We start from the raw sequence: 12,758 nt of genomic DNA, 5'->3' as shown, positions 1-12,758 counted from the left end.
AATAAAATTGGAAACCTAAAAACTACTTTTATGTATGTATGTGTACTTTTGTACATACTTTTGTACATACTTTATGTATGTATGTGTACTTTTATATAAATACTTACACATGTACTTTTGTGTGGAGATAGACATACACGGACCACAGTTCTGTATTCTGCTTTTTTAGCAAAGTATGGTATCATGAATATTTTCATAGGTCATTGAAATCATTTATTTTTATTTTTATTTTTATTATTATTATCTATTATTGAAACAAAGATTTTGAATCACTATATAATAACCCATATCATGGATGCATCATTTGTTTTCAGCCATTGATAACTTTTAAAATGTTTCTAATTTTTCTTTATCAAAAACCTGATTATTTTTGTATTTACATTGTACTGTACATATTTATATTTTTAGGTTAAATTCTCAGAAGTAGAATTATTTGATCAAAAGGGGTGAATATCTTTAAGGCTCTGGATGAATTTTATCAAATTTTCTACATAAAAGTTTGTATCAGTTGAAATTTTTATCAACAGTATGTAAGAAAGTCAGTTTCTCCCATCTAGAAACACTGGTATTACCATTCTTTGTGAGGTTTCTTAGTTTGGTATATTACAAAAATGCCTCTTACTGATTTTTGTATCTTTGATTATGATGATATTGAACTCTTTCTGAATATTTATTGGCCATTTATTTGGGGGGAGGGATTCTTAGTATTTTACTGTTTTTGTTGAATAAATGCTTTCTTATTGCTTTAACTTCAATATTTTTTATTGTTTGTGTGGCTGAACACTTCGTATGTTTATTTACCATTGGGAGGATTGGTTATGGAATCTTGCCTATTTTTTTTTTGAATGTTTGTTTATTTTTGAGAGAGAGAGAGAGAAAGAGAGCGAGCAGGGAGGGGGCAAAAGTAAGGGAGACACAGAATCCGAAGCAGGCGCCAGGCTCCAAGCTGTCAGCACGGAGCCCAACACGGGGCTCGAACCCACGAACTGTGAGATCATGACCTGAGCCATAGTCGGACACTCAACCAAGTCACCCTGGCGCCCCTTGCCTATTTATTTTTTTTTAATTTTTGTTTTCATTAAGCCAATGAAGTTCTAAGAAGTATTAACATTGTAAAGCATTTTTATCATTTTGATTATCATTAAGGTCTTTGACTCATTTTGTTTTGTTTTAAATATTTATTATTGAGAGAGAGAGGCAGGCGCAAGTGGGGAAGGGCCAGAGCAGAGGCAGGGCTGGGGGTGGGGTAGGCAGAAGATCCGAAGGAGGCTCTGCGCTGACCGCGAGCTCAATGCGGGGCTCCAACTCACAAGCCTTGAGATCACGACTTGAGCGGAAGTCAGACACTCGACCGACTGAACCACCCAGGCGCTCCATTTTAAATTCTTTGTTATTGCAAACACTATTCTACAGTTTTTTGCTTGCCTTTTAACAAATTGCTTGTAGTATTTCACAAGGTTTTTACATACTTCATTTACCAGGTACAGCTATTAACTTGTAGCTGTCAGCTGATTTATCCAGTATTTTCTTTGTATATGAATAGTATTGTTACTATGATAATATTGTATGTGAATATGTAAATGAGTAATATACAATGTTAATATAATATACAATATATTATAGTAGCAATATGTTTATGAGGAAATAATTCTCAGGAAGTAAATTATTTTGATAATTGAAAGGAAGTACCAGAGGAATTCTTTTTGAAGAGTCTTACCCTACTTAAAGAGACACATTCATTTGCACTGTTGTTTTTAACACCTAAATTTCACTTAAGTAAATAGTACAGTGTTACAGAAATCCAATTTTTCTGGCATTAAAACACGATAATTACCATTCAGTAATGTCTTTTCCATTTGTATGTTTTTGTGATGTAATTTTTCCTTTCCAATCTTTTAGAACAAAGGAAGTTTACGTTTCATTCTCCTGATAATTCGTCTGGAACAACAAATTCTAACGGAATTACTAATCCATGCATCAGAAGTCCTTATATAGATGGTTGCTCACCGATTAAGAATTGGTCTCCTATGAGACTCGAAATGTGTACGGGTGGTACTCAGTATCGGACCTCACTGATTCGGATACCCTTTCCCCTTGAGGCTCACAGTGAAAATGAAGACCAAGTGAATCTTCCTCCCACGGATGCCTCATCACCAGCCATGGACACCGCTGCACACCTGCGGCAGTTGGACAGTGACACTTCTCCACGTGGCACACGTGTAGTAGTGACCGCCATGTCTATCACACAGAATCAGTCCAGTGCTTCTGAGAAAGAATTAGCACTGTTGCAGGATGTTGAAAGTGAGAAGGAGAACAACACTGTGGACATGGTTGATCCTGTAGAGATAGCAGATGAGAACACTTGGATTAAGGAGCCAGTTGATAATGGGAGTTTGCCCATGACTGATTTTGTGAGTGGGATTGCCTTCAGTATTGAAAACTCTCACATATGCATGTCACCTCTTGCAGAAAGCAGCGTCCTTCCTTGTGAAAGCAGTAACATTCAGGTAAGATAATTTAATATTCTGGAGTCCTTTACTTTCTCCTGTATTCTGTTTTTCTCAAAGATTGTACTAAGAAAGAAAATGGGTTAAATGTGAGGACTGTAGCAGGAGCCCCTGGGTGGCTCAGTCGGTGAAGCGTCCCACCTTGGCTCAGGTCATGAACTCACAGTCCATGGGTTCAGGCCCTGCATCAGGCTCTGTGCTGACAGTTTGGAGCCTGGAGCCTGTTTCAGATTCTGTGTCTCCCTCTCTCTCTGCCGCTCCCCCACTCGCACTCAGTTTCTCTCTCTCTCTCTCTCTCTCTCTCTCTCTCTGTCTCAGAAAATAAATAAACATAAAAAAATTTTTTTTTAAACATGGCGACTGTAGCATTATGTAACATTTAAAAAAAATATCCATACATGGTGATACTAAGAGGGTTAGTTGTTTTTTTTAATTTGGACTGATGGTGCGTATTTAGTATTCATGTTAACTGATACTTATTCGGAGTAAGAAAGGATGACAGCAGAAAAGAAATCAAGCTGCTCTGTTTCTACAGAGTGCTAGGGTCAGGCAACCTCTCAGGATTCATCTCCCCCTCTCGTGTGAAGCTAGCGCCAAGGAAATTCAGTTCCTGGTAAGGTACTTGTCTTGTAAAATTTCAGTAGTTCTATTTTTCCTTTATGTGGTTTGGGAAGAAAAAAACAAGTTAAAGGACTTTTATGTATATGCTTTTTGTACTTTTTAAAAATGATTTATAACCAACATTTTTCACTTAATCACACATTTCCAGTTTGCAGTATCTGACAACAGGAAAGCGTGATTCATTTGACAAGTAAACTTCATAGCCAGCACTTACTTTTTTTTTTAAGTTTATTTATTTTGAGAGAGAGAGAGCGCACAAAGAGAACAGAGAGAACAGGAGAGAGAATCCCAAGCAGGCTACACACGGTGAGTGCAGAGCCTGATGGGAGACTCGAATCCGCGAACCGTGATCTCATGACCTGAGCCGAAATCAAGAGTCAGACGTTTAACCAACTAAGCCACCCAGGCACCCTGCCAGCATTGACTTTCAGAAGGACATTTGTTCCATTAATTGCCATAGTTTTTTGGTTTGTTTTTTTGAGAAAAAGAGTGCGAGCAGGGGGGTGGGGGGAGGGAGGGGCTGAGGAGAGAGAGAGGGAACCTTAAGCAGACTCCGTACTCAGCATGCAGCCCAACACAGGGCTCGATCCCACAAAGCTGGGATCATGACCTGAGCCAAAATTGAGTCCGATGCGCAACCATCTGAACCACCAGGCACCCCAATTGCCATAGTCTTTGAGCTGAGAACTTTAACATAGTCAAAAAGGCAGTTCTCACCTGCCATTTCATAGTAACAACATTTAACAGTTATGTAGCTCTTAGTGTATGTCAGGCGTTATTCTGAGTACTCTACGTATGTTAATTTATTGAATCTTCACAACAGCCCTATGAAATAGGTGGACTGTTGTCCCCATTTTACAGAGGAGGAAACTGAGGGTCAGAGACGTTAAGTAATTTACCTATATCGCTAATAAGTGGTGGTGCAAGATTTGAATCCTGGCAATATGGCTTTAGAGTTCATGTTATTTAATCCAGATTTGGACGGACTCCTAGTAATAGCGAACACGGACACAGTGCTTCAGTGTGTCAGGCGCTCTCCCAACCACCTTATCTGTAGTCATTCATTTAATTCTCCTACCACCCTATAGTACCCTAGTGCTGTCAGGTTTGGAATGCTAAAGTTTAAAACTCACAGGGGGATCCTAAATGACCCCAAATTAAATATAATCATCTGCTCAGATTTTTATGTCTATAATGGTCTCTCCTGACTTCTAGGATCATTGCTCAGGAAAAATACACTAGAATCACTTTTATATATTTTAGCTTCTAAATTTGGTTCCTATATGAAAAAGCACTTAGAGTCAAACTTAGCCTTCAAGGTATTGTTAACTTCTTTTTCTCTCTCTTTTCCTCACTACCTTTTTTTGTTTTTCCAGAGCATTTATAGAAGGATCATAAAATGCTTTCACTGCCATACACTTTGATCATCTAATTCAACTACCCATTGGAAGCCTATATCACTACTAAATTATCATCCACTGTCTGCTTGAGTACCTGCCAGGGGTATTCTGGTCCATTTTCGGGCTTCTCTTATCATTACAATCTCTTCCCCACATTGAGATAAAATATGCTTCTGTCTGTGATATCTTATCTACCAGTCAGTTTCAGTTTTACCCTTTGGGCCATATCATAATCTTAACCTTTTGCAGAGCATTTTGTAGTTTAAAAATGTTTTCAGGTGTTCTTGTCTTCCTACCGCAAAGGTAGCTTCTAAACATTTGAAGACAGCCACATTTTCCCAGGGTCTCTTGACTTGCTGGGTGGACGGGTTGGCCTCCGCGTGTGGTGGTGCACAGCTGTCATTCTAGAATCTCCCTTCATCAGACTGGGAATTCTCTTCCCCTTTCCTGTGTCCTGTGTTCTCCTGTTTTCTACATTCCATCCTTCTCTTTCCTGGTTTACCTCACACTTTACTGGAACAAATTTTCTGGTATCTTTGTGAGGAGAAGTACATTTTTTAGATACTGCATGCCTGATTGTGTATTCTTCATTCTCTCACATGAGAGTTTGGAAATAATTATCCTTCAGACTTTGAAGGCATTGTTTCATTGATTTTCTTTCATGATTGCTGTTGACCTGTCTGAAGCCATTTTTAAAAATATTTTTAATGTTCATTTATTTTTGACAGAGACGGAACATTAGCAGGGGAGGGGCGGAGAGGGAGTCACAGAATTCGAATCAGGCTCCAGGCTCTGAGCTCTCAGCGCAGAGCCCTCCATGGGGCTCGAACCCACCACCCGTGAGATCATGACCGGGGCCAAAGCCAGATGTTTACCCGACTGAGCCACCACGTGCCCCTGAAACCATTTTAATACTTAATCTTTTGTAAATGGTCTCTTTTTACCCAGCCCTGGACATAAATGGATCTTTTCTTTGTCTACGGTGTGCGGAGATGTCAGTGCTTCTTTGGAGTGGGTACCTTTTCGTCTGTGGTACTGGCACTCAGCAGGTCTTTATGACCTGTAAACTCGTGCCCTTCACTTGGATCTTTTTATCCTAGATTTCTCCTGTCTCGCTTTCCTTTCTGGAATTTCCTTTTAATTCTCCAGTTTTTAAAATCTTTTCACTCTATTTTTTATCTCCTTTTCTAATTTTGGGGGAGTTTCTTCATCTTTATATAGTAATTCTTCTATTATGTTTTTGTTTCTGCACCTTTCATTTCTAAGGTTTTTGGGGGGCCAGGGAGTTGTTTTTTGCTTTTGGTATCTAAATATCTGTAGCACGACTGGCAAGCATCGCGTGGTCTGGCCTTTGCCTACTCAATCGGCTTCATTTTATTTTCCTTCCCTTTGTTTCAGTCACATTAGCTTTCCAGAGTTTTAAATAGCCACGTTCCCTCTTGTCAAAAGAGCCTTTCCACACACTGTGTAGAATTTCTGTCCCTCCCACTTTACTTAGTGAACTCCTATTAGTCTTTTAGTTCACAACTTAATGGTTACATCCTCAAAGGAGTCCTTCCTGATCACTGTGGCCAAGCCAGATCTCATTATATGCTTTCATAATTCCCTGTACGCTTTGCATTCTTGCCAGTCAGACCATCTATCACGCAATCATGTATGTTTGTGTTTATCCCAGAGCTTATGTAATAGCTACTCGTTAAATATTTTGGAATCAAAACAGAATGGATATAGAGGTAAGTTCAACCAGAAGGACTGTGTAAAGTCAGAACACTGATCCAGCGTTTTGACCCCTGAGGAAAAGGTTTGGTGAAGGAAGCAGAGCCCCCAAAGGAGACTGAGAAGGACCAGGCGGCGGTGGGGGGAAGAGGGGGACACGAGGAAAGCACAGTGTCATGGAGCATCTTAAGGAAAGAAAGGTTAGTACTACGAAAGTAAGAGCAAGGGATATAGAGCTTGAAAAGTAGCTGTTGAATTAATAACAAGTAATTTGGTGAGTGAGCAGCCTCAAGGTGGGGAGGTGAAAAGTGAATGGAAGGAAGGTAAAGGAGGTGAAGGAATGATACACTATGTGCAGATAACTCTTTGAAGAACATTAGTTGTGAAGGGGAGGGTTGCCATAGCTAGAGAAGAACATTAATGTCCAAGATCGTTTTGTAGTTTCTTTTTTAACTTTGTTTTTCACTTTAGATGGGGGAACTAGCATATTTAACTGGAGAGGGAGAAGAGTAAAAAGAACAAAGAAAACCAGAAATTGGTCACGATAATTATTAATAATAGGTATCAATTATGTATCCTTTTGAAGTATGAGAGACCAGGGCGAGTATCTCACAGTTAGAATCTAATCCTCATGATACCTTCCAGCAGATGTGATAAATATAATCTGTAAAAAAGTGATGAATTTTATATATGAAGGAACCAAGGCGTGCAAGATGGGATAGACTGTAGAGCTCTGGTGGGGGATAGCACAAGTGACCCTTCCACTTTTGTAGGGGGCGGGGGGCTGGGGTGGACATGGGTGCACATATTTGTAGCTGGGGCTAGCATGGCTTTAAGGGCCTTGGGCTTGGGAAAGCAAAATGGCAGATTTCAGCTGATTTACTAGCTCAGTTAGTTTTCTCAGTTTCAGGAAGTGAGAGCTTCTGTGACCTTGTTCCCTCTTATTGACAACAGCAAGAATAGGAGGGTTGTAGGCTAATAGTTTGGTCATTGTGAATAGAGTTCACATGAGTGTACTTTCAGTGCACTGCCTTAACTAATGGAAGACAAAGTCTTCTGTGACAAGTAGCAAGCAAGAGGGACAGAGGACGAGGAAGAGGAGGATGGTGGGGGAAGGGTGAAAGTGCTGAGGCCTGATTTCAGGGAATGGACTACAAGCCACAACTCTTGCCAGCTGCCAACCTGAACCTGGAAGGTTTTTGAAAGACCGCATCTGATTCATGTGGGGGAAAAATATAGTAACTGTGTAGGGTGATGGCAGTAGAAACACCATTTAAAGGCAGAGTAGTCCAACTGGAAGCAGATCTACATAGCATTCAGAACTCAGTTTCAATTAGAGTTTGGTCATTTACAGGCTGTGGGATCTTAAGACAAGGTTCACTTGACAGTGAGTAGAGCGTGAGTTTTTAAGCTAAAAAAGCACCTCATCTACAGCTAAGAACAACTATAAAATGTTTCTGATGCTCCTGATGCCTGTGGGAAGTTACGAGATGATGTGTACTGTCTAGTTGGCCTGTGGTACTCATCATTAGTAGTGGTCTCGATGAGAGCCAGTGCAGTCAGCCAGCATCTCATGGGGCCGCCCATTGATTATTCTCTTCCTGTGGAGTGGGACAAACTCCTGTGCCTGTCTTACTCCCTACTGTATTCACTTTTCCCTTGATGTATTACTATTGAGTTCCCTAAGCCAGTTGTTTGGCGCTAGTGATAAAAGTGTAATTGGCAGGGGGGCCTGGGTGGCTCAGTCATTTGAGCATCTCACTCTTGACTTTGGCTCAGGTCATGATCCCAGGGTGGTGGGGTCGAGCCCCGCTTTGGACTCTGTGCTAATTGTGGAACCTGCCTAAGATGGTCTCTCTTCTCTCCCTCTACCCCTCTCCCCCACCCTCTCCTTCTCAAAAATAAAATAAAAAATGAGTAATTGTCAGCTCCTCTGGAAGCAATCTGGTAATTATATTTTTGATCAAATAGCTGTTGAATGGCAACACAACCAGGTGTTTCCCCTAGAATGTAATGGAAGGTTGTTTTTTTGTCTTTGTTTTAGGTGTTACAAGGATTTTATTCAAATACAGTGTTACTCCTAGTGGTCAACACATAGGCATCCATCTCTGAAAACTGGAAACATTTTTCTTAAGATTATGAATGCACATAGGATATTACTTAGGATATTCTGATGTTGGTGATGGGGACAAAAATACACAATCTTTTCCTTCCTTCTGAACCTAATTTGCAAGAAAGAGTTTAAAAAGTGCAGAGTGAATCCCTCCCCTCGTGGGGTTTTGTGTTTGGTGCTCAGCACTGCGCAGGTAGATGCCGTGTGTGTGTGTAGTGCACAGGGCTTGGAGCCTCAGCTCTTCATCACTGCATTCTGATACTGTGAAAGTCCCCTTTCTGACCCTTCACTTCCTCATGTGTGAAGTTAATAGGGTTGTTGCACGGACACAGTAAGAATGGCATTATACAGAGTGCCTTACAGGCCCTGGCACTTTTCTAGGCACTCAGTAAATATTTATTATACATGTACCCAAACTGCAGTTTGCCAGAATCCCTTGTTTAATTTGGGGCTGCCAACAGTACATCCTAGAATGCTACAGTTAATTAAAATGAAAAGTTGAACTAACACCTAGAGCCATTGTATACGTGGTATTATTATGAAGGAAGATTTGTGTGTCAGCAGTGGGTGTGAGTATAATGTAAATGACCTTTTAAAAAATAAATTATTTTGAATACTTTTAAAGATAGCATGCCTGTTAGTAAATCTTAGAGATACAGTCAAGCCATTCAAAGACAAGCCTGGTAAATAAATTGGAATTTGAAGTTGATTGTAATCCTCACTTTTATCTACTGAGTGTGATCACAAGGTAACAGGAAAGTAAGTTTATACTGGCTTGTTCACGGATTCTAAACGAAATTACAAGATATATTTTAGTAAAAGGAATGGTGTAGTACAATGACTCCTTTAGAGAACAACCAGTTCTATGTAGAACTACATTTTATGTTTGCATATTACTTTTCAATTGCATTCAGTATGATCAGGAATAAATAATACATTGTTTTGTTCAGTTGTGAGTGGTAGTATATAATGATTCACTTATATTTATATAATTATTAACTATATATTTTAAATAAATATGCATAATTTTATTAATGTTTATTTTTGAGAGAGAGCACAAGCTGGGGATGGGCGGGGGGGGGGTGGGGGACATAGACTCCGAAGCAGGCTCCAGGTTCTGAGCTGTCAGCACAGAGCCTGATGCGGGACTCGAACTCACAAACTGTGAGATCATGACCTGAGCCAAAGTCAACCACTTAACCGACTGAGCCACCCAGGCACCCCAATGTACATAATTTTAGAAATACATTTTATATATTTTTAATTTTACTTATTTAAACATAAAAGAAGTTTCTCAGATTTTGTGGATAAGTGAATTAGTTTGCAGTGTTATCCTTGGTATTTTTCCTTCTCTTCCCTATCAGATGGATAGTGGCTATAACACACAGAATTGTGGAAGCAATATTACGGATACGGTTGGAGCAGATAGTGATGCACAAACCTTGGAAGTTGAGAATAAATCTCAAGTTCTTAATACAAAGGTATGGAAAAAATAGAGAAAGCTTGATATGGTTGTAGGTTATAAGCATTTACTAAATGTGATTTTTTTCAGGGGCACCTGGCTGGCTCAGCTGGTGGAGCATGTGACTCTTCATCGTGGGGTTGGGAGTTCAAGCACTACATTAGGTGTAGAGATTACTTAAAAATAGAAAGAAAAATAAATGACCATTTTCAATATTTTTTCCACCCCATTTTGCTTAAAATTTTTTTAATCATCATGTTTAAGCCTCATCCTATTTTCAGTTCATTTAACCACAGAACGTGCTTTTTAAATCAAAACACTTCATTTTCCTAAATAACTCTGGCTATGGGAGAGATTAAGAGGTTGGAGAGGGAGAACTAGTGCTATTTTGGAATTGGCACCTGAACGCTTTTCCTTAAAACTAAAGGGAAAGATAGGTTTTTGCCTTTAACGTTTCAAACTGAGACTACACATCAAAATAAGAACTCTCAAAGGTTAAGTGCTTTTTTCTTAAAAATCCAAGAGCCTTTGGAGACCAGGAATAACACATACCTTACCTACTAAGTATTTGTACAGAGATATACTTTTGATTAGGACATTTACTGAACTTTCTAGATAGGATGGTTATACTATATATATATATATATATATATATATATATATGCATATTTGAATAAACATTAATTTTAGGCACTAATTGGGAGAATCTTTGATTTTTATATGCCAATTTATTAATGAACACAATACACTGAACACAACTCTCCAGTGAATATGAAGATTTAATGTGGAGGCCACCTTAATTTCTCTTTCGTCCATTTTGTCATGAGGTGGGATTGTAGTTGCCCATTTAAAAGTAAGCAAGCATTAGGGTATAGGAAAAGTACTCTTTTTGTTGCAGAATATGGACTTCTAGAAAATCCTATCTTCACTTGTACCTTTAGTATTCATAAGGAAATCCTCATTCCAGTTTTAAAAAATATTCACATAATAGTTGCACGCTTGAATGGTCCTATCCAAGCAGCAAATAAGGTATTTTCTGTTTTTTCCCCCCACAGGAAGACCGCATAACACAGAGGTGTTGAATGAGAACAGCAAATCCTCCCAAGGCAGCAGTCCATAGAATAACTTCTCAGAACCAAAGACCATCAGTGAATGGCTCCTCACATATTTTTTACGCACAGGATCAATAATGTGATCGTGATTGGGAAAAAGTTGCTTTAACTAACAGGTTTAGCTTTTCTTCTTTCCCCCTTAATGTGAAAAATCAAGGGCTTAATTTAGTGACATGGGAACAACAGAAAAACTCCTGGAACTTTCAAGTCATTGAAGTACAAGTGTATTTTTTATTAATAAATATTTTTGTACTTACCTTGATTGATGTGTTTAACAATAAATTTGAGAGTAAGGACTTTGCCCCTATCCTACAGGGTCAGTGAACTGCTTATTAGTACACCTTACCGACAGCACTGAATTTGGCAGTAGTTGTGAGATCATGTAAAATTGTGAGGGTACTGTTTTACATAAAACGAATTTACATTTATAACCTTTGTGAAAGAAATAGATCTTAGATAAAAAGCAAACTTAATTGAAAAAATAGAAAGATGAAGGCTTCCAGACTTTTTTGTTCTTGATTTGTTAATTTCTGTGCAGAAATTCTTGGTTCCAGTGATAGCTGTTCCAGTTACTACTTTTGAAAACGTAAACACTAGAAAGGTCCAAATAGCATCTTAGTATCACACATTATTGGGGCACCTGGGTGGCTCAGTCGGTTGGGCTTCCCACTCTTGGTTTTGGCTCAGGTCATGATCTCAGGGTCATGGATTCGGGCTCCATGTTGGGCTCTGCTGACAGAGTAGAGCCTGCTTGGGAATCTCTCTCTCTGCCCCAACCGTGCACACATACACATGCGTTCTCTTTCCAAATAAACTTAAAAAAAAAATCATACATTATTAGTGGGGATGCCCAGAATATATCCCCATCCCTAGGGCTGGAACATTGTTTTCAGCTCAAGTTTGGCTGGGGAGGAATAAATCAGTGGGGACTGGGTGACACAGTTCCTGTATGACTTTAGGCCTATAAAATTATGGTTGGGCAGACACAAAACTGATTTTTTAAAATCTTAAAAGTTCACGTTGGGAGTAGAAGGGAAGTATAAATTTTTTGGACACATTACCTCTGGAGAACGTATATGCATATTTGCAAATCACCTTTTCAAAGTTATCTTATTCAAAAGATGGAGGAATAATTCATATGCAGCCCTAGGAAATAAAAACATACTATCATTGTGTCATTTTCTTTATTTTTTGCACCTTATAAATTTATTGCTAACCTGCAAAAAGACCATTTCTTCCTGTGTACCTGATTCATCTCCCCCAGCACACTAACCATTAAGTGGTTAGTCACTAGGTCCACTGCTCAAGACTCTATTATGAAATGGAGTCCTTAAGCACATGGGCTTTAGAATCAATATAAACTTAAATTTAACAACTACTGTGCAGTAGGAGGAATTCGGTTCCCTGGCTATGTTTTCTTAATAGCACAAGAAATAAGATAGTGATTATAGCTTGGGTTCGAATCCATCATCACTTACTACTTGATCTGGGACATAAAACCTTCATCTTCTCATCTATTAAATGGGGAAAGTGGTTTTATCTAACAGGGCTTTTTAAGTGTAATATTCCACATATGCCACTTCGCCTAATAACTGGCACTAGAAGCATATTAGATTACCAAAGGTGAAGCGTTAGGATGAAAATTTGGTTTCTGGTCATCTTAAACTACCCAATAAGGACTAATTCCTGAATTAGGTCTTCCTCATAAATGACACACAAGAAAACAAACTTGGAAAGTAGAAGGTTAGCCATTGCTTTAACCAAGAAGCCCCCATTTCCTTTTGTCGCAAGTAAACTACAGGCTGTTGGCAAAGGATTTTTAAATGG

The 12,758-nt window shown here is 39.0% G+C and overlaps 1 protein-coding gene across 2 annotated transcripts in view; it reads left to right on the top strand.

Annotated features, from left to right (window-relative positions):
• BORA (BORA aurora kinase A activator) overlaps positions 1-11,193 on the top strand; it is a 29,046-nt gene extending 17,853 nt beyond the window's left edge. For both annotated transcript variants that reach the window (XM_040487383.1, XM_040487382.1), the window contains exons 10-12: positions 1,900-2,507; positions 9,722-9,838; positions 10,875-11,193. In XM_040487383.1, the coding sequence (XP_040343317.1) occupies positions 1,900-2,507; positions 9,722-9,838; positions 10,875-10,901 (752 nt within the window). In that variant the 3' untranslated portion in view covers positions 10,902-11,193. The remainder of the gene's footprint in view (positions 1-1,899; positions 2,508-9,721; positions 9,839-10,874) is intronic.
• Positions 11,194-12,758: the final 1,565 nt, after the last annotated feature.

Source organism: Herpailurus yagouaroundi, unplaced genomic scaffold (genome assembly GCF_014898765.1).
Source record: "Herpailurus yagouaroundi ecotype Mexico unplaced genomic scaffold, PumYag 164, whole genome shotgun sequence".
NCBI classification, from domain to species: Eukaryota; Metazoa; Chordata; class Mammalia; order Carnivora; family Felidae; genus Herpailurus; species Herpailurus yagouaroundi.
Note: the sequence above shows the minus strand (reverse complement) of the source record. Positions and strands in the feature narration are given on the sequence as shown.